The sequence below is a fragment of the Pecten maximus genome, chromosome 11 (assembly GCF_902652985.1).
Source record: "Pecten maximus chromosome 11, xPecMax1.1, whole genome shotgun sequence".
Taxonomy (NCBI): domain Eukaryota; kingdom Metazoa; phylum Mollusca; class Bivalvia; order Pectinida; family Pectinidae; genus Pecten; species Pecten maximus.
The window spans coordinates 13,260,774-13,284,504 of record NC_047025.1 but is presented as its reverse complement, the minus strand read 5'-3'; the positions used below and the strand labels follow the sequence as shown (position 1 = coordinate 13,284,504).

Sequence of the window (23,731 nt, the reverse complement as noted above, 5' to 3'; positions counted from 1 at the left end):
TGAAGTTAAACAAAAAATCGTATGAAGATATACATATTGACTTACCAGACTAGTGCAGACGACCAACACACAGGTCTGAGGATTGCTATACAAGCATATAAGTCGGAATGTTCCGGATGTACAAGATTAAGTTTTTATCGTTGCATTCAAGAAACATTTTCGGTTCGAAAATTTTCAGATATTTATTGAAACAAATATTAAAATTCGTTTTTGTTTTTGTTTTTTTGTTTTAGATGTTAGGTGTCCAAATGTTTTGGGGCAAAGATACGCTTCCTACGCCGGTGGAATAGTTCACTGTTTTGTATACAAGACAGAACATCCAATTTAATGAAGTGTTCAATTTTAGTATCCCCATGCATATGCTGTATTTTAAAATGTCTTTCTAACCCTCCACTGTAAGCGCTATATGAGTATGTAAATAAATTGAGCAGAAACTAATTTTGTTGTTATATTCATGATAGAAAGAATTGACTTAAAATCATCATTTAAAATAACATGATATTGTATCGTTTAAGAACATGGAAGTAGATAAAAAACGGATATTAATCAGAGGGTTGACGGCAAATCCTAAGTACATACCTTCTTGGTACATCTACGATGAGACTGGATCAAAACTTCACCACATCTTTGCGACAGAAAATCCTAACTATTATTTAACAGAAAGCCAGGTGTCTGTACTTCAAAACAATATACAGGTATGTCTGACATAAGTACAGGGACCAGTTACATGAGAAAAACTTTACTCCAGATCGTTATGCATTTGAAAAGTTTAGTTTAGTTTTATTTGTTTAACGTCCTTTTAACAGCTAAGGTATGCGTGTGGTGAGTGCGTATGTGTGTTTTGGAGACTGCGTTTTGTTTGTGTAAAGTTTCTGCCCTGCAGGTAGAGCGTAAGAATTGTAACTGCTGCGACTAAATTTGGGATCTTATCTTTCATCTTTTTCTGAACAACTTTCTTCTCTTTCTAATGTCTTCCATGACAATACCTCACTTTTGGTCTTCAGTTGAGCGTTCGCCCTTGTGAGGAAGGCTTTGGGCCCTGTCCCCTGGCCGAGACATACCAGAGTCTTTAAAAACTGCCCTGCAGGTAGGGCGTAAGAATTGTACTTGCTGCCCCCATTGCATGATCGTAAGAGGCGACTAAACTTGGGATCTTATCTTTTCTCTTAACAACTTTCTTCTTCCTAATGTCTCCCTTGACAATGTCTCACTTTTGGCCTTTAGTTGAGCGTTCGCCGCTGTGAGGAAGGCTTTGGGTTCTGTCCCCTAGTCGAGACATACCAGAGTCTCAAAAAATGGTAGTTGCTACTCCTGCTTAGCGCTCACCATATTTGGATTGGGACGACTGGTTCGCCCGTTGTCAGTATAATGTGACCGGGTGGGGTGTGCTGCTGGGTGTCTTCGGCAGTATGCTTCAGTGAGATAGCACTATAAATCGGCAAAAGTTCCGGCCTATCACAAGAAGACTCAACACGAACATACCGCAGCCTCCCAAAACACGCATATGCACTCGCCACACGCATGCATGTCGCACGAACGGGAGGCCGTCCTTAAATGACCTTGGCTGTTAATAGGACGTTAAACAAAATAAACTAAACCAAACCAAGTCTTTAAAAATTATAGTTTCTACTCCTGCTTAGCGCTCAGCATTTTGGGAGTGGGACGACAGGTTGGCCCGTTGTCCGTATGTGACCGGGTGGAAAAGAGGTAATTCCTTTAAATCGCTACTTGTCATAAAGTTATGAATGGATTTAAACCCAATTTGGTCACTGGGGGAAGGGGAACAAATTTTGCATAAATGATGAGTCTGACCACTAGGGGCAAAAGGGTGGGGTTCAATAGACATTGACCTTTGAAGGACAATACAAATGTAAGTATGCAACTTAAATTCTCATACTGGTTAACACGCATGCGTGGTTTCGTCCCTGTTATGACTGGTTTCAAAATTATGAAGCAGATACGAATGTATTTTGGACATATGCTCACATGGACAAATATAATGTCTCATGAAAAGCCCTGAATTTGTGAACTTATCCTTTAAAGGAAAAACGGGAATTTTGTATGAGACACATACAATTAGCGGTTAGCGATCATGCATGAGTTCATTCCTCTACAATAGTCACAAAATAATGGAGCGGACACAATAGTGTTTCGGACGCACGCTATGACAGTGCAATCACAATAGGGTTTCCGGCACTTTGTCGATTTCTGATGTTAATTATATATATTTGTATACTATAAATGGTAAAAAAAAACATGTCTCGTTATTTCGACTCCTGTTTAATTGACCGAGTGTACATATATGACTTTCACATCAGTCGCAAAATTATAATCAATATTAAGTTTCATCAACACTGTTCTTGTTTGCAGGAAATAATTCCCCGTCTTCCTTACGAAATAAAATTGGTTGACCTAGGATGCGGAAACTGCTCTAAAACAAGGCATATTATAGACGATATACTGAAACGACAACACCAACTGTCGTTTTACCCTGTAGATGTGTCTGAAGGTTTGTGTGATTTTTTGAGCTGAAGGTCGGGTGAACTTATGCCATGTCACGCCGTCCGTCGTGCGTCAACATACAATTTAAATCGCTACAAAAATCTAAATAAAATGCTTAGTGGATTTTAACCAAATTTGGCCAGAAACATCCTTGGGGAAGGGGAACAGATCTTGCATAAATGACGATTCTGACCCCGCATGGGCCAGAGGGTGGAGCTCAATAGGGGAAATAGAGGTAATTCCATTAAATGAAATTAGTCAAAATTCCTTTAAATCGCTACTAGTCAAAATCATATGGAATTGAACTCAATTAGGTCAGAAACATCCTTCGGGGAAGGGGAACAGATTTTGCATAAATGGTGACTCGGCCCGAAAGGACCAAAGGACGGGACGCTATAGGGAAAATAGACGTAGTTCGTTTAAATCGTTACTAGTCATAAAGTTATTAACGGATTTGAACCCTATTAAGTCAGAAACATCCTTGGGGCAAGGGAAACAGATGTTGAATAAATTGTGACTGACATCAAAGGGGCAGGGCCCAAATTTGGAAAAAAAGTGATACCTTTAAATCGCTACTGGTCATGAAATTATGAATGGATTTGAACCCAATTTGGTCATTAACATCGTTGGGGAAAGGGGAACAGGTTTTGCATAAACAGTGACACTGTGAGTCTGTTAGTATATACAAAATTTTGAATTATATGAAAGTTATTGGTCTTTATCACAAGATTTGAGTAACCATAGCCACTTTTTTTTTATTTTCAACTGATCTTGAGTGTACAAATATATATTTCATTTTTTACATGTTTCGCTCGTATTTCTAATCATTTTCTTTTTTTTTTTGTTCCTTTATAGTGTTGATGGGCCGTTAAGCTCTTTTGATATAGGGTTTCATCGTTGCTGTCTTCTTCCTTTTCGTGACATCATTACACGGCGACTTTTCCTTGTTAAAAATTATTCCTTTTTTCCGGTAGACTGGCTTTCATTTCACACAATTATTATCTTTTTGGCCGATTTTCAGAAACTCCTCATACTCCCTTATTACCTCAAATGTTTACGTCATCATGCTCCTTTTTACTACTGTTGTCATTCTGTTCTCACAACCTTGATGTTTTGCATCTTTGCGAGACATGGTGATCTTTGACCGGGTAGTCTGGAATTCCGCGATCCATGTTGTATAGGAATTATGCAGTAAACGTTTCTATACGTTTATTTATTTTTCACACAATATTTAATGACCAATCCATCCTCCTTGACACCACAAACCACTCAAGTCAAATAAACCCTTATCAGAAAAGTCGGCTCCGCGCTCAGCATATTGGGAGTGGGACGACTGGTTTGCCCGTTGTTAGTATAATGTGACCGGGTGAGGTGTGCTGCTGGGCGTCTTCGGCAGTATGCTTCAGTGAGGTAGCACTATAAATCGGCAAAAGTTCCGGCCTATCACAAGGAGACTTAACACGAACATAACGCAGCCTCCCAAAACACACATACGCAATCAATACACGCATGCATGTCGCACGCACGAGAGGCCGTCCTTAAATGACCTTAGCTGTTAATAGGACGTTAAACAAAATAAACCAAACCAAACGGCTCCATTTGATTTTCAGATTTTCTGATGACGTCAGCAAGGGAACTGAAAGAGGAATATGGCGATTCTCTTCTTCTTTCACCTATAGCTAAGGACTACATAAGAGCAATAGAAGAACTGAAGTAAGTCGTAACTATGACAGCATTGGTGTTTTTATCGATGATACTTCTTAGCTGTCAAATATCTATGATGACGGTAATAATCGCAGGTAATTCACTAAGAAATAACGAAATACTACATATTTACACAATGTCTGTGTCGTATGCTAAAAAATCTCCAGATCTTTCAAGTTTTAATAGATTATGTAAGAATTAAGGTCACAGAGTTTTGGAGACAAAATAAATAAAGGTGACATTTCAATTGCTAATATAGCTGTAGCAGAACAGCTTTGGTTTCTTTAAATTTCATCGGAAGCACAATTTGTCACAAATTTTAGTTGTTTTATGTGTTATAGAAAGGTAGAAGGGCCCAAGATTATCTTGTGGATTGGTAGCATCTCCAACCTGACATATACAGACCAGGTGACCATTCTGAGGATGATTTCTACCATGATGTCAGGTACTTTCCAGAGTAAAAATTAATTGCTGCACTATTTACATAACCCCAGGTTTGAAAAAAAAAACACAAGTCCTTATATTTATTTTCCGTACTTTTCATCATTACAATTAAACGCTTGTTCAATTGAAGTTAAAAATACTCGCAGAATCTAAATTGAATAATATCGTTTGGTTTTCACGGGCTATTTATGTAGCCACTATATGATGTCGGGATCTTTTCATTAAATGAAATATTTTGGTATCCTTTAGAAATATGAATCTCGTGTCATTTTTATAGTACAAGGCTTCAAAATACACCAAATAAAGTAGAAACAAGCGGCAAAACAATTGTCTATATGCAGCCAAAAGGACCAAATTTGTTAAAATCCACTAAGTATTTGATGACTAGTCGCGAATAAAGCAAATGTTGACGGATGACGAAAGCTGAGCCATGGCATAAGCTCACCGCAACTTCGGCCCAGGTGAGCTAATTGTTACAAGTGATAGTCAAAAATGTGATTTTCCTATATAAACGATAGTGAAGTTTGACTCCTCCCCCGTTGTCAGTATAATGTGACCGGGTGGGGTGTGCTGCTGGGTGTCTTCGGCAGTATGCTTCAGTGAAATAGCACTATAAATCGGCAAAAGTTCCGGCCTATCACAAGGAGACTTAACACGAACATACCGCAGCCTCCCAAAACACGCATACCCACTCACCATACGCATGCATGTCGAACGCACGGGAGGCCGTCCTTAAATGACTTCAGCTGTTAATAGGACGTAAACAAAATAAACCAAACCAAACCAAACCATCAAACCCTGCCTCTTCCCTTGTATTCGATCCGAATTATAAGGATTTGTGCCATAATAAACCAAAATGTATTCCATCGTTTGGAATACGGATGTCCTCTCTTTTAGAAACTGCCCGAATTAATGTCGACTCGATCGCATCCTGCCGAACAATCGAAATCCCTCCATGGACTTTAAAATTACCGAAAATTGACCTCTCCCTTCATGACACAATTAAATCTGATACTGACACTCATGTCTATGTTCGTCATTCTTATACCTACAGACAAAATACAGTGCCTTCCAATCATTCTACACTGATGGTTCTAAGAACGATCATAAGGTAGCGGCAGCCATGGTTACTACAAATGCAGCCTTGGGATGTCGACTTCCTAATGACGCTTCGATATTCTCTGCAGAGGCCCATGTTATCTGCCTTACTCTCGAACACATTAAAACTTACAATGTAACGAGAGCAATTATCTATTCTAACTCTCTATCTGTCTTACAGAGTCTAAGTAACAGAAATCTAGATGACATGTCCATTCGAAAAATACTGATTCTACTCCATAGTCTCACCTTAAATTGTCATATCATATTTTGCTGGGTTCCTGGACACACCGGAATACCTGGCAATGAAAAAGCAGATCGCGCCGCAAAATCGGCATTATCACTTCCACCAACTGATTTTAAACTTCATTTTACCGATTTTAAGCCGTTAGTTACTAAATTTTTATTATCACAGTGGCAAAATGAATGAAACCAATATGCAGACAATAAACTATACTCAATCTAAGGAAATAACGGCGAATGGTCTCCTTGCTACAGAGACAATCGACGAGACGAGGTTGTTCTTGCCCGTCTTAGGATGGGCCATACATATACAATGTATAACGCATTCCTACTTATTGAAGCGTGAGGACCAGCCCCAGTGCATCGTGTGTGCAATGAACCATTTACCGTCAAACACTTTTTTATTGGATTGCATTGATCTACAACTTGCAAGAGAGAGTTTTTACAACAGCAAGGCAAGACTGAAGACTCTGTTCGAGTCGGTTAATATATACAAAATTTTGAACTATCTGATAGTTATTGGTCTTTATCACAAGATTTGACTAACCATAGCCACTTTTTGATTTTAAACCTATCGTGAATGTACCAATATATATCCACATTTTTACATAATTCGTTGATTTATGTCATTTTGTCTCTTGCCCTTTTTGCTCGTATTTTTAATCACTAATTTTGGCCCTAATGACCTTGATAGTGTTGATGGGCCGCATACCGCAGCCTCCCAAAACAAACATACGCACTCACCACACGCATACATGTCGCATGCACGGGAGGCCGTCCTTAAATGACCTTAGCTGTTAATAGATCGTCAAACAAAATAAACCAAACCAAACCAAATTGCTGTGGAATAGTCATGTCTGCCTCCTCGCGAGATGTTCTCATGTCAGTTCTTTCTAGCAAGACAATCATATGGACTTCATGTGGCGCAGGGTCAAGTCCAGTTACCACGAGTCTGATTGAACGCAATGTCTGTAGGCTGAAGAATACGCACCCGTTCTAACAACTGCAGCCAAATAAGGTTTGTGACCTGCACTCTGGTTTGTTACTGTTCAGATAACTTGTTGAAAAGGTAAGGGAGTAATGAGCGCAAATAAGTGACATCTTCTTGCCCTTTCCCCTGCACACAAATTTCAAGTGCCACTCTTGATGCTTCCTCGTAATGTATGTCGAACCCAAGGTACGTATACGAGCTGGCATATACTCCCTGTGTGAAATAACTTGTGGTTTTGTGTCTTCCTCGCGCATGTCTGCAATGTCTTTGATAGGGCGACTGCAGACATGAAGGCTCAGTGCCCATCGTTTAAGAGCAGATTGGTTAACAATTATTCCGACAAGTCATCCAGGACGATGGTCATACCGCATGGATGTTATGATAAACATGTTTAACCACATTTTATTCCACAATCCAGGTTGATGACGCTTCACATGCTGACCTCCAAGAATGCTTTATAGCACTGCATATGGAAGGGCTTCTATGGGTTGCATATAATATAATCAATACCTGGCATAACATTTAATCATAACCTAATTTCCATTCATACTGAACAATATTTTGATTGTGATTGTGTTACTATGAAGCAATCTCCATATCAAAACATAAACACCAATAACCATTTTAAGGAAACAATACATGACTTATTGCAATTTTGAGGTTTCGGCGGCCATTTTGGAGACTATTTTAGATTGAATTAAAGAATTGATTACTGCATTGTATTTTACATGATTTTAGTGGTGTCTATGACCCTAAAAAAACCAGTATACACACAAAAAATGTAACTCTAGAGTAATAAACTTATTGCCATTTTTAGATTTTTCAGCCATCTTGAATATTTCAAAATGCTCAAGGGTGCCAGAGTGGCACCAAGCAGTTCTGGGATCAGCACCCATCCAACATGCAAAAATCACTGAAAAACATTATGTGGACGTAAATGCAAGGTTAAGAGAAAAATCGGAGTTTGGCAACCGGACTATTTAGGATAATGCTTTAAAGCAAACTTTTGGCTAAGTTCCCCTTTTGGGGCCTCGCCCCTGTGTCCCCAGGGGTCACACTAGCCTCCTTCATATAAAATATGATTACCCTCCCCTAATGATGTTTCAAACCAAATTTGGATGCAATATAGCCAAAGGTTAAAAAGGAGTAGGGTTTTGAAGCAATAATTCACCAAATTTACCCCTTTGGGGCCCGCCACTCGGTCCTCTAGGGGTCATATCAACTTCATTTATATAAAAATTTATTATCCTTCCCTGATGATGTTTCACACCAAATTTGGATGTAATCCACCCAAGTGTTAAGGAGGAGTAGGGTTTTAAACCGAAATTTCAGCAAAGTTCCCCTTTTTGGGCTCCACCCCTCTGGCCCTAGGGGTCGGACCATCCTCATTTATATAACTATGATCGCCCTCCCTCAATGATGTTTCACATCAAATTTGGTTGTAATCTAGCCATGGGTTAAGATGGAGTAGTGTTTTAAAGCAAAAATTCACCAAAGTTCCCCTTTTGGGGCCCTGCCCCAGGGGTCAAACCAGCCTCATTTATATATAATATGATTGCCCTCCCCTAAAGATGTTTCACATCAAATTTGGTTTCAATAATCGAAATGCAAGAGATAAATTACTTGATATTATAAATGAATGTGATTTAGTTGATTCGTAGAGAATTTCACCCAGATACAAAAAGATTTACATGGGGACGAAAAAATCCTACAAAACAAGCTAGACTAGATTTTTTTCTAACCTCAAGGAATGTCCTATCAAATATATTAAATTGTACTGTTGAATCAAGTTATAAGTCTGACCACTCCATGATTACATTAAAAATAAAATTTCAAGAATTCAAAAGGGGTTAAAGTCTATGGAATTTCAACAATACTTTATTAAACGATATTGAGTATGTACAGACAGTCCAGAAAGTAATAAAAGATGTAAAGAAACAGTATGCAGTGCCAATATATCATATAAATAACTTGGATAACATAAATGAAAATGAAATACAATTTATTATTGATGACCAGTTATTTTTGGAAACTTTATTGATGGAAATCGAGGGAAAAAAACAATTTCTTATGCCTCTTTTAAAAAAATTGAAACAGAGTTGATTACCAAAATTCAGAACTTAGAAGAAAGGGAGGGAATTACAAATAATGATGATATTTATCAATATAAAAAAATGAGTTAGAAGAGATTAGAGATAAAAAAAATTGAAGGGAAACATGTTTAGATCAAAGGTAAAATGGATAGAAGAAGGAGAAAAACCATCAAAATATTTTTGTAGTTTGGAAAAAAGAAATTTCACAGAAAAAATAATACCAAGGATAGAAACAGAGATGGGAATTATTACAAAGCAGGAGGAAATTTTAGAAGACACCAGAAAGTACTATGATAGACTCTATAGAAATAATGATAAACCCTCTAATTACTCATGGATTTATGATCTCTCACTGATATCCCTAAATTAACAGTCGATGAAAAAAATAATTTAGAAGGTAATACTAATTATAAGGAAGCAACAGATGTATTAAAGAGTATGAAAAATGATAAAAGTCCTGGGTCAGATGGTTTCACTGTTGAATTTTTTAAATTTTTTCGGAAAAATCTTAATTCATTTATTATTCGATCAGTAAATCGGGGATATGAAACAGGTGAATTATCTGTAACTCAAAAACAGGGAATCATTATTTGTATACAAAAGGGAGATAAACCCCGTCAGTTTTTAAATAATTGGAGACCCATTTCTCTTTTAAATGTTATATATAAAATAGCTTCAGGATGCATCGCAAAAAGACTTAAATCAGTTCTAGATAAACTTATACATAGTGATCAAACAGGTTTCATTCCGGGCAGATATATAGCTGATAATACTAGATTAATTATGATGTAATGGATTATACAGAAGAACAACATATACCAGGCATGCTTCTTTTAATAGACTTCGAAAAAGCTTTTGATTCTGTTTCATGGACATTTATAAATCAAGTTTTAGAATTTTTCAACTTTGGGGACTCAATTAAACATTGGATAAAAAATTTACAAATAATATTTCTTCTTTTGTAAACCAAGGTGGACATTTATCTAAACCCATTAAACTAGAAAGAGGCTGTAGACAAGGAGATCCATTATCACCCTATATTTTTCCTCTCTGTGCAGAAATATTAGCAATTAAATTAAGAACAAATACACACATAAAAATTGACACAACAGAACATCTTATATCACAATTCGCTGATGACACTTCTCTTATTCTAGATGGTACTGAAACATCACTTAGGTATGCTTTAAAAGAACTTAACTACTTCTGGGAAATATCAGGACTCAAATTAAACTACACAAAAACACAAGTTATATGGATAGGGAGTAAAAAATACAGTTCAGAGAAATTAGTCAATAATCTTACTCTAGCATGGGGTTCAACACATTTTAATCTTTTAGGAATTAACTTCGATGTTGACCTCAGTAAAATAGTTCAGTCTAACTTCAAAGAAAATATTACAAAATTAAAGGCACTAATTAAACAGTGGAATAGACGATATATAACTCCGATAGGTAGAGTAACCGTAATAAAAACACTGCTACTACCAATACTTACACACTTATTTATAGGATTACCATCGCCTAACCAATCTACTAAGAAAGAGATTCAAAATATGTTCAATGAATACTTTTGGGGAAGTCCAATAGCAAAGGTCAAAGGAGATATTATTGTGAAATGTTATTAAGGTGGCTTGAAAATGGTTAATATCCAACATTTTGAAATGGCCTTAAAATCAACATGAATTAGAAATATTTGTCTTAAAAATTCAAATTGGCAGACATTTCTTTTTACAAAAATTAATAGAAACAAGCTTTTAACGTTAGGAAATAGATATATTGAATATAATATCAAAAATGTACTTCTTAACAAATTTTGGATTGATGTTTTTAATGCGTGGAATACATTAAGAGGGAAAATTGAAATATTTATGCCAGAACAAATATTATCTCTACCAATTTGGTATAATGATTTAATAAAAATAGGTAATAATACTGTATATTATAAGCAATGGTTTGAATGAATTTAATGAAGCTTTTAATTTAAATACTAACTTCCTTGATTATAATGGTATTATTTTGGCAGTTAAACGATTAGGATGGAATTTTGAAAAAAAAACTTACATTACCATTGATACCACTGTATATTGATATTGTTATTAAAAGTAAAAAAGGTACAAGAGATATGTATAATGTATTGAATAAAAATAATGTATTGCCTACATGCCAAGCAAAGTGGGACACCATATTGGGAAATATACCTATTGAGGAATGGAAAAAATATACAGATTGCCTTTTGACACCAATAAAAATTCAAAACTACAGTGGTTGCAATTTAGAATTAATCATCATGCCTTAGCTACAAACACTTATTTGAAAAAGATTCATTTTGTTCAGTCTGATTTATGTAATTTCTGCTTCATAGAAAAAGAAACAATACAGCATGTACTTTGGGAATGTAATAAATTCCAAAATTTAATTATGGCTTTCCAAATTTGGGTGCAAGATACTTGTAATGAGACATTTTAATGTATGTAAAAAAGATTTCATTTTTGGTAAAATAGCACAAAACCCACACCAAAATAACAGAGTGTTTAGGTAAAGCTCTTTACTTACCCACTCTAATTAGTAACCTTAAAACTTCATATAACATCGAGAGATACTTAGCAAAAAAATATGACAAGGAAGCTACTTTTATTGAGGATTTCAGTGCTTACCATTCAGCTTTTAGAAAATAAATATAACAATTACAATAAGGTAGTGTCTTTCATTATGAAATAGATTTAAATTTACCAATGTAATTAATTTTTATACTTTTTCAATTTGCTTGTGTTTTTTGTTGGATTCGTATCAACCTTTTTGTCACCCTTTCAGAAATTGCCTTTGCTTTCGTCGGAAATCTCGTTCCTTCTTCTCTTCTTCCTTTTATGTTCCTTTCTTTCTTATCTTTGTATTTCCTTTTCTAAATCAGCTTCTACTTTTTATCCAAACTATCCACCAATCCCATTTTTCAATTAGCTCCAGTCAATATATTCATTGGTTGATTGTTTCAATTCTACATACACTATACTGCCCAATAATTAAGAATGTAATAGTAGATTTAAAATACACCAAAAATGTATGAGTATTCATAAAAATTGATTACATTTACGTAATTAAGAGAGTATTGATGTATATGTTTGTCTGGAACTAAAAAAAAAAATTTGTTTCAATCCAAGTAAGGGTTAAGATGGAGTAGGGTTTTAAGCATGAATTCACCATATTCCCCCCATTTTGGGGCCCAGCCCCTCACGCCCCAGGGGTCAGACCAGCCTCATTTATATAAAATATGATTGCCCTCCCCAATGATGCTTCAAGCAAAATTTGAAAGTAATCCACTCAAGGGTTAAGGAGGAGTAGCGTTTTGAAATAAAAAAAGTCTTACGCACGGCGGACGACGGACGGAACACTATGGCTATAGGTCATCCTGACCCATTGGGTCAGATGACCTTAAAACTCACAAAAAGTATAGATCCATACTACAATAAACATAGGTAGAAATAAAGTAGGGCGTAAGAATTGTACCTGCTGCCCCCCATTGCATGATCGTAAGAGGCGACTAAAATAGGGATCTTATCTTTCTTCTTCCTTAACTTTCTTCTTCCTAATGTCTCCCTTGACAATGCCTCACTTTTGGCCTTTAGCTGAGCGTTCGCCGCCGTGAGGAAGGCTTTGGGTTCTTTCTACTAGCCGAGACATACCAGAGTCTTTAAAAATGGTAGTTGCTGCTCCTGCTTAGCGCTTAGCATATTAGGAGTGGGACGACTGGTTCGCCCGTTGTCAGTATAATGTGACCAGGTGGGTTGTGCTGCTGGTTGTCTTCGGCAGTATGTTCAAACATACCACAGCCTCCCATAACACACATACGCACTCACCACACGCATACATACCACACGCACGGGAGGCCGTCCTTAAATGACCTTAGATGTTAATAGGACGTTAAACAAAATAACCAAACCAAACCAAACCAGTCTTCGGCAGTATGTTCAGTGAGGTAGCACTATAAATCGGCAAAAGTTCCGGCCTATCACAAGGAGACTTAACACGAACATATCACAGCCTCCCAAAACACATACGTTCTCACCACACGCATGCATGTCGCACGCACGGGAGGCCGTCCTTAAATGACCTCAGCTGTTAATAGGACGTTAAACAAAATAAACCAAACCAAACCAAACAATGAATATATATTCACGGTTTGGATAGAATGACATCGATACTTTTTTAAACAAGAGGCCCAGGGGCCTTAACGGTCATCTGACTCTAAATTAAAAACCTTATATAATTGTAGTATGTATTCTCTGTAGCAAGTATATAGTGGCACCATTTGCCATGGTGGCCATCTTGGATTTCTGACCGACCCAATAAATAACAACACTTGGTAAGGACCATCTCAGGATCATTTCTGGTAAGTTACAGCTGAATCACATTGGGGGAATTTAAGAAGTTTAAAATAGGCATTGTTCAGGAAAACCATGATTGCACAATCATGTTACTAATGGCCGTCATGGCTGTCAAGTCAATGATTTTACGAGGCAGAAAAATATTAACACTTTGTTGGCCCTCCTTCCTTAAAATCCTCACCAATTTCCAACTCAATGGCACCAGTGGAACTGGAGAAGAAGTTTAAAATGTTTTTACAAGATGGTTGCCATGGTGGCCATCTTGGATTTCTGGCCGACCCGATAAATAACAACACTTAGTAAGGGCCATCTCAGCATAATTTCTGGTAAGTTAGGGCTGAATCCCACTGATGGAATTTGAGAAGAAGTTTGAAATAGGTGTTGTTCAGGAAAACCATGATTGCGCAATCATGTTACAAAATGGCCACCATTGCTGCCATTTCAAAGTTTTTACGAGGCCGAAAAAATAACAACATTATGTTGGCTCGCCTTCCTTGACATCCTCACCCATTTCCAGCTCAATGGCACCAATAGAACTGGAGAAGAAGTATAAAATGTGTTTTTCAAGATTGCGGATCTGGCGGCCATCTTGGATTTCGGACCGACCCGAAAAATAACAACACTTGGTCGTGATCATATCAGGATCATTTCAGGCAAGTTTCAGCTCAATAGCACTGGTGGAACTTGAGAAGAATTTTAAAATATGTTTTTCAAGATGGCGGCCACGACGGCCATCTTGGATTTCGGACCGACCCGAAAAAAAACAACACTTGGTCGTGATCATATCAGGATCATTTCAGGCAAGTTTCAGCTCAATAGCACTGGTGGAACTTGAGAAGTTTAAAATGTGTTTTTCAAGATGGCGGCTATGGCGGCCATCTTGGATTTCGGACCAACCCGAAAAATAACAACACTTGGTCGGCATCATATCAGGATCATTTCAGACAAGTTTCAGCTCAATAGCACTGGTGCAACTTAAGAAGAAGTTTAAAATGTTTTTTCAAGATGGCGGCCATGGCGGCCATCTTTGATTTCGGACTGACCCGAAAAATAACAACACTTTGTCAGGATCATATCAGGATCATTTCAGGCAAGTTTTTGTTTAATAGCACTGGTGGAACTGGAGAAGTTTAAAATGTGTTTTTCAAGATGGCGGCCATCTTGGATTTCGGACCGACCCGAAAAATAACAACAATTGGTCGACATCATATCAGGATCATGGCAGGAAAATTTCAGCCCAATAGCACTGGTGGAACTTGAGAAGAAGTTTAAAATGTATTTTCAAGATGGCGGCTATGGCGGCCATGTTGGATTTTCGACCGACCCGAAAAATAACAACACTTGGTCAGGACCATCTCAGGATCATTGCTGGCAAGTTTCAGCTCAATAGCACTGGTGGAACATGAGAAGAAGTTTAAAATGTGTTTTCAAAATGGCGGCCATCTTGGATTTCGGACCGACCCGAAAAATAACAACACTTGGTCGGCATCATATCAGGATCATTTCAGGCAAGTTTCAGCTTGATAGCACTGGTGGAACTGGAGAAGAAGTTTAAAATGTGTTTTCAAAATGGCGGCTATGGCGGCCATCTTGGATTTTGGACCGACCCGAAAAATAACAACACTTGGTCAGGACCATCTCAGGATCATTTCTGGCAAGTTTCAGCTCAATAGCACTGGTGGAACATGAGAAGAAGTTTAAAATGTGTTTTCAAAATGGCGGCTATGGCGGCCATCTTAGTTTCGGACCGACCCGAAAAATAACAACACTTGGTCAGGGCCATCTCAGGATCATTTCAGGCAAGTTTCAGCTCAATCCCACTGGTGGAACTTGAGAAGAAGTTTGAAATGTGAAAAGTTTACGCACGGCACACGGCGGACGGCGCACGACGACGGACGAAACATGATGACTATAGGTCATCCTGACCCTTCGGGTCAGATGACCTAACAAGAGGCCCAGGGGCCTTAACGGTCATCTGACTCTAAATTAAAACCCTTATATAATTGTAGTATGCATTCTCTGTAGCAAGTATATAGTGGCACTGTTGGCCATGGTGGCCATCTTGCATTTCTGACTGACCCAATAAATAATAACACTTGGTCTGGACCATCTAAGGATAATTTCTGGTAAGTAAGAGCTGAATCCCACTGGTGGAATTTGAGAAGAAGTTTAAAATAGGTGTTGTTCAGGAAAACCATGATTGCGCAATCATGTTACAAAATGGCCACCATTGCTGCCATGTCAAAGTTTTTACGAGGCCAATTTCCAGCTCAATGGCACCAGTGGAACTGGAGAAGAAGTTTAAAATGTGTTTTTTAAGATAGCGGATATGGCGGCCATCTTGGATTTCAGACCAATCTGAAAAATAACAACACTTGGTCGGGATCATCTCAGGAACATTTCAGGCAAGTTTCAGCCCAATAGCAATGGTGGAACTTGAGAAGAAGTTTAAAATGTGTTTTTGAAGATGGTGGTTATGGTGGCCATCTTGGATTTGGGACCGACCTGAAAAATAACAACACTTGGTTGGGATCAAATCAGGATCATTTCAGGCAAGTTTCAGCTCAATAGCACTGGTGGAACTTGAGAAGAAGTTTAAAATGTGTTTTTCAGGATGGCGGCTATGGCGGCCATCTTGGATTTCGGATCGGCCCGAAAAATAACAACACTTGGTCGGGATCATCTCAGGATCATTTCTGGCAAGTTTCAGCCCAACAGCACTGGTGGAAGTTGAGAAGAAGTTTGAAATGTGTTTTTCAAGATGGCGGCTATGGCGGCCATCTTGGATTTCGGACCGACCCGAAAAATAACAACACTTGGTCACAAACATATCAGGATAATTTCAGGCAAGTTTCAGCTCAACAGCACTGGTGGAACTTGAGAAGTTTAAAATGTGTTTTTCAAGATGGCGGCTATGGCGGCCATCTTGGATTTCGGACCGACCCGAAAAATAACAACACTTGGTCGGGATCATATAAGAATCATTACAGGCAAGTTTCAGCTCAATAGCATTGGTGGAACTTGAGAAGAAGTTTAAAACGTGTTTTTCAAGATGGCGGCTATGGCGGCCATCTTGGATTTCGGACCGACCCGAAATAATAACAACACTTGGTCACAATCATATCAGGGTCATTTCTGGCAAGTTTCAGCTAAATAGCGCTGGTGGAACTTGAGAAGAAGTTTAAAATGTGTTTTTCAAGATGGCGGCTATGGCGGCCATCTTGGATTTCGGACCGACCCAAAAAATAACAACACTTGGTCGGGATCATCTCAGGATCATTTCTGGCAAGTTTCAGCCCAACAGCACTGGTGGAAGTTGAGAAGAAGTTTAAAACGTGTTTTTCAAGATGGCGGCTATGGCGGCCATCTTGGATTTCGGACCGACCCGAAATAATAACAACACTTGGTCACAATCATATCAGGGTCATTTCTGGCAAGTTTCAGCTCAATAGCACTGGTGGAACTTGAGAAGAAGTTTAAAATGTGTTTTTTTTCAAGATGGCTGCTATGGCGGCCATCTTGGATTTCGGACTGACACGAAAAATAACAACACTTGGTCGGGATCATCTCAGGATCATTTCTGGCAAGTTTCAGCCCAACAGCACTGGTGGAACTTGAGAAGAAGTTTAAAATGTGTTTTTCAAGATGGCGGCTATGGCGGCCATCTTGGATTTCAGACCGACCCGAAAAATAACAACACTTGGTCGGGATCATCTCAGGATCATTTATGGCAAGTTTCAGCCCAACAGCACTGGTGGAACTTGAGAAGAAGTTAAAATTTGTTTTCAAAATGGCGGCTATGGCGGCCATCTTGGATTTCGGACTGACCCGAAAAATAACAACACTTGGTCAGGACCATCTCAGGATCATCTCAGGCAAGTTTCAGCTTAATCCCACTTGTGGAACTTGAGAAGAAGATTGAAATGTGAAAAGTTTACGCACAGCGCACGGCGGACGGCGCATGACGACGGACGAAGCATGATGACTATAGGTCATCCTGACCCTTCGGGTCAGATGACCTAACAAGAGGCCCAAAGGGCCTTAACGGTCACCTGAGATTTGAAATATTTCGGCCAACTAAATTGACCCTTTTTGGCCCCACCCATCAGTCCTAATGGGGTCAGTCTATGAAGAGTATTTGATTCTAACATATAGTAGATAAGAAGATTTTTGAAATTTCAGTCAATTTGACCCTTTTAGGCCCCGCCCACCAGCCCCTGGGGTCAACTAGGGCCAACATGTACATAACATCAAACTGTAATCCCATGATGATAATTTGAACCAAGTTAGAATGAATTCCAATACAAATCCAACAAATAATAGTCAAAAATGTGATTTCCCTATATAAACTATAGTAAAGTTTACCCCCTCCCCAGGGGCAAACGCAAGACCCCAGGGTCATGAAATTCACAATTTTGGTAAAGCTCCATAAGACCCCTTCCTCTATGCAGAGTATTTGATTCTAACATATCTGAGAGTATAGAGAAAGATTTTTGAAATTTCAGTCAATTTGACCCTTTTTGGCCCCGCCCACCAGCCCCTGGGGGTCAACCAGGGCCAACATGTACATAACATCAAACTGTAATCCAAAGCTGATAATTTGAACCAAGTTAGAATGAATTCCAATACAAATCCAAGAAATAATAGTCAAAAATGTGATTTCCCTACATAAACTATAGTAAAGTTTACCCCCTACCCAGGGGCAAACGTGAGACCCCAGGGTCATGAAATTCACAATTTTGGTAAAGCACCTGAAGAGCCTTCCATCTATGAAGAGTATTTGATTCTAACATATCTGAGAGTAGAGAAGAAGATTTTTGAAATTTCAGTCAATTTGACCCTTTTTGGCCCCGCCCACCAGCCCCTGGGGGTCAACCAGGTCCAACATATACATAACATCAAACTGTAATCCCATGCTGATAATTTGAACCAAGTTAGAATGAATTCCAATACAAATCCAACAAATAATAGTCAAAAATGTGATTTCCCTATATAAACTATAGTAAAGTTTACCCCCTCCCCAGGGGCAAACGTGAGACCCCAGGGTCATGAAATTCACAATTTTGGTAAAGCACCTTAAGACCCTTCCATCTATGAAGAGTATTTGATTCTACCATATCTGAGAGTAGAGAAGAAGATTTTTGAAGTTTTAGTCAATTTGACCCTTTTTGGCCCCACCCCTCAGGCCCCTGGGGGCTGGGGACCATATAATTCACAATTTTGGTTGACCTTCAGCCATAGAAACTTTCTGCCAAATTTCATTGAATTTTGTTAAGTGGTTTTGGAGAAGTCGAAAATGTAAAAAGTTTACGGACGCACGACGGACGACGCACGACGGACGACGGACGACGACGGACAAAAGGCGATTAGAATAGGTCACTTGAGACTTCGTCTCAGGTGACCTAAAAACCGAGTCGCTGCATTTTTCGTAAATGAAGAAAATCCGGAATATCGATTATGGAATCTCACTTCATTTTCATAAACCATGTCTTTGTTATGTTGTACTTTTTAGCAACGGATTTAATCACAAAACTTCAAAAGCGAACTGTTTACGAGGCCAGGTAACTTATTACGAGAAATGGAAATTTAAAATCAGAAGTTGCTGAGACAACATTGATAAGTATATACATGTGTATGTATAATAAGTAAATTTTTCAAATGAAACATCCTTTTCCAGACAAATGTCGACTGCTGTTCAGCGCTGATATCACACAAGATAAAGAGGCTATTATCAAGGCTTATAATGACGATACAGGTAAGATTGTATTCATTCAACAAAATCAAAATCAACAATTCTTACGCCCTACCTGCAGGGCAGGCGATCGAGTAGTTCGAAGAAGAGAAAAGATAAGATCCCCCTGCCCTGCAGGTAGGGCATAAGAATTGTACCTGCTGCCCCCATTGCATGATCGTAAGCGGCGACTAAATTTGGAATTTTACCTTTTCTCTTCTTTCTTAACAACTTTCTTCTTCCTAATGTCTCCCTTGAAAATGCCTCACTTTTGGCCTTTAGTTGAGCGTTCGCCGCTGTGAGGAAGACTTTGGGTTCTGTCCCCTAGCCGAGACATACCAAAGTCTTTAAAAATGATAGTTGCTATTCCTGCTTAGCGCTCAGCATATTTGGAGTGGGATGACTGGTTCGCCCGTTGTCAGTATAATGTGACCGGGTGGGATGTGCTGCTGGGCGTCTTCGGCAGTATGCTTCAGTAAGATAGCACTATAAATCGGCAAAAGTTCCGGCCTATCACAAGAAGACTTAACACGAACATACCGCAGCCTCCCACACGCATACATGTCGCACGCACGGGAGGCCGTCCTTAAATGACCTTAGCTGTTAATAGGACGTTAAACAAAATAAACCAAACCAAAAAAGATCCCAAATTAAGTCGGCTCTTACGATCATGCAATGGGGGCAGCAGGTACAATTCTTACGCCCTACCTGCAGGGCAAGAATAGTTCCAGATAGATTAGTTCATATTTGGAATAAAGGATCACTTGGTACAAGTCGACATATTTTCGATGTTGTGCTATCACGTGTTATCAATTTTTACAACACATCTAAATTGATTCAAACAAACCTGCAATTATTGAAAATAACCCTCGTCTTCTTTAAAGTTTGTCGTTGTAATAAGTCGTTAATCATCTTAAAATATCCATATTATTTCCTTTTAACACATTAGGACTGACACGGGAATTCATTCAAAATGCTGCTGTCCGGCTGAACAAAGAAACCGGAAGTCAGATCGACTTGGCTAGATTCACATATGAGGTGGACTTTATTTGCGACAAAACTCCGCAATCTTTGAGCTATGTAAGGGCTTACATCAAGGCTAAAGAAAGCATCCAGGATCCGATACGTACGTGTTTTGTTCAATCGTTTTCACTTACTTTCTGTTTTTAATTTACTTTAAAATTATATTAATACAGAACAAAAATTATATTAATACAGAAACGTAAGAAAGTATACAATATGCAAATATAGATGTTGGTATATAGATAATGTTCATGATTTGTATGTCTTTGTCCTTGTTATGTTGATTTTGAGTTGCAGGAAGGACGTAAGAATTTTTCCTGCTGCCCCCACTGCATGATCGCAAGAGAAGTCTATATTTTGGTTATGTTTCCTTTGTTTCTAGTTACTTTAGTGCCCCCCTCTTTCACAGAAATGGGGTTATTAAGTTTTATCCATCAGTCCGTCACGCTTTGTACCCGTGCAAAAACTTTTAATTGCATTTTTGCCAGTGATATATAGAAATTTATCAAACAAATATAACCAATATTTTCACTGCATCGATGAGCTGCCCGCAGGAGTTGGACAACTGGTTCGCCCGTTGTCAGTATAATGTGGCCGGGTGGGGTGTGCTGCTGGGTGTCTTCGGCAGTATGCTTCAGTGAGGTAGCATTATAAATCGGCAGAAGTTCCGGCCTATCACAAGGAGAATTAACACGAACATATCGCACGCAGCCTCCCAAAACACACATACGCACTCGCCACACGCATGCACTTCGCACGCACGGGAGGCCGTCCTTAAATGACCTTAGCTGTTAATAGGACGTTAAACAAAATAAACCAAACCAAACACAATTGGATGACGTAATGAGTTATGTTACGGATACCCGCACTTTTTGACGCTTAATTTTTCAATGTTTTAGATTCTGTTTTTAAGTAAATAAAATGCAATAAAATGATAATTGAATGGTTTCCTGTTTCAGATAACCGAATTTTCACTCGTATGACAGACTATTTCAATATGTTTTTACTTGTGATTTGCACTCGTGAAAATACCGATATTCTGTTGTACTCATGAGATATATGTTACTATGTATATTAAACGGTAAACCATTCAATATCCTCTATTTCTTCGAGTTTCAAGCAATACATCATGACTCAAAAAAAATTATCATTCTGTTGTGCTATAATGACACGTTTACCTAAAATATGCGAGGACAATGGGGATATATATTCTACGAATGTGCTTGCTTGTTATTCCTAATTTTACCTTTGACATTGTCTCACTTCTGGCCTTTTTTCGAACGTTCTTTCCTGTGAGAAAGGTGTTTAATTCTGTCCTATGATCGAGATATACTACAGTCTATTAAAAATGATACTTGCTGCTGTTGCTTGCTGTTGCGCGGCATTTATGGAGTGGGACGTCTTGTTATGCCATTGTCAGTACTTTGGTAGTATGCTTCGGTGAGATAGCAATATAAAGCCATCAGTTTCACGCTTTCACAAGGAAACAAACGCAAAACATACCGCAGCCTATAAACGCACGCACTATTTGCATTTCAAGGTCAAAAGAGAATCTACGTTTATGCTTTGATAAAGTAAAATCTGGTCAAACAAGCGCTCGCACTACCTGCTATAGACACTTGTGACCATAACAGCATGGTTATTTTATGCAATATGACTGATCCACATGAGCTTTATTTATCCTCCTGAAACATGCGTTTTATGTCTGTTTTTGCCGAAATGAACAGGTATCTTAACAAATTAAATGTCAAAATCAAGACCAATGGAAAGCCTTGATACATTTTAACAATGATAAAGTTACTAATGTTTAACTGCAACAGAATAGTGATATTTTAATCTGGATAAATATTAATTGATTTACTATTTACATGAACCTTAAGCCATGACACAGAGCCTAAAGTCATCCCGAACGGGGGCCATTACGCACCTAAAGGCCACGCATGAGGCAGTGTCAAGAGAGACATTGGAAAACTTGTTAAAAAAAAAAAAGTGAAAGATAAAATTCTAAGTTTAGTTGCTTCTTTCAGTTGGGGCAAGCATATATAAATAACTATTATGCCCTACCTACAAGGATTGTTGCAAAATGAAAAGAAAAAAAAAACATAAAACGTTACATGATATGAAATTATGTCGCATTACAGCTGGACTTGGTATTGACCTGGTAATTGAGAAAGGAGGAAGACTTTATTTCCACGAGGGAGATGGATTCAGTAATAAATATACCCTTGAACAACTTCGGAACATTGTCGAGAAATCCGGTCTCCAACTGGCAGACAGCTGGACAGATGACCAGAAGCATGCAGTATTCTGTTCGTGTACAACTGCAACTTAATTGTTCTGTTGCTTTTGAAAAATAATGATAAAATGATATGAAAATATCAACATGTATTATGTACTGCAAATTTCATGAGAAAGTTAGGAAGTAAACATGCAGTTAAAACTTGTTAAATACGTTAATCTCAGACAGACCATTGTAAGTGACAGACAAGCGTTTCGCAATTATCAGGACGAGACTGGCCTGCCTGTGGTACTCGTGTCAAAACTAACATCCAATGTCTTTGGTTCAGATACTCTCGTGTCAAACTAACATGCGAGGTCTTTGGTTCAGATACTATCGGCAACAGCTATGTTGTCTTTTAACAAGAATAAGCAATAAAGATTTAAACTGTAGGGTGTGATGGTTGTCTGTACTACAATGTAATTACGTTTGGTTGAAATCACATTGATGCTTTACGAAAATCCGAGTTAAATACGAAACTTAAGAGTCCAAATTCCACGCATATCTAAATTCTGGATGATATACCATAAACCAGGCTATGTGAGATGTCTATTTATTATAAATTGTCTAAAACATCTTTCATCCTCTTCCTGGTTTAAGGCAATCGTCTGCCAACCGGTGCAGGAGTGGGAATATGCCCAATGTGTCTAACTGCCCAGCAGGTAGGGCGTAAGAATTGTACCTGCTGCCCCCATTGCATGAGTGATTAAAAATACGAGCAAAAAGGGCAAGAGACAAAATGACATAAATCAACGAATTATGTAAAAATGTGGATATATATTGGTACATTCACGATAGGTTTAAAATCAAAAAGTGGCTATGGTTAGTCAAATCTTGTGATAAAGACCAATAACTATCAGATAGTTCAAAATTTTGTATATATTAACCGACTCGAGTGGGACGAACTGGTTCGCCCGTTGTCAGTATGTGACCGATCGGAGTGTCCTGCTGGGTGTCTTCGGCAGTATGCTTCAGTAAGGTAGCACTATAAATCGGCAAAAGTTCCGGCCCATCACAAGGAGACTTAACACCAACATACCGCAGCTTCCCTAAACACACATACGCACTCACCACACGCATGCATATCGCACGCACGTGAGGCCGTCCCTAAATGACCTTAGCTGTTAATAGGACGTTAAACAAAACAAGCATTCTGTGAGTATTGCTAAACCAATACATGTCCCCTACCGGTGCCCCCAAGTTAAAACTTAAGCCAAATTTGAGTAAAAAAGTTTAGCCACAA

The 23,731-nt window shown here is 38.4% G+C and overlaps 1 protein-coding gene across 1 annotated transcript; it reads left to right on the top strand.

The window, feature by feature from the left end:
* Positions 1–518: 518 nt before the first annotated feature.
* LOC117338447 (histidine N-alpha-methyltransferase-like) lies at positions 519–22,542 on the top strand. The gene is made up of 7 exons (XM_033899799.1): positions 519–695; positions 2,371–2,509; positions 4,113–4,215; positions 4,548–4,651; positions 19,134–19,211; positions 20,137–20,313; positions 22,352–22,542. Exons 1-7 carry the CDS (start codon positions 519–521, stop codon positions 22,540–22,542), a joined length of 969 nt encoding a protein of 322 aa, XP_033755690.1.
* Positions 22,543–23,731: the final 1,189 nt, after the last annotated feature.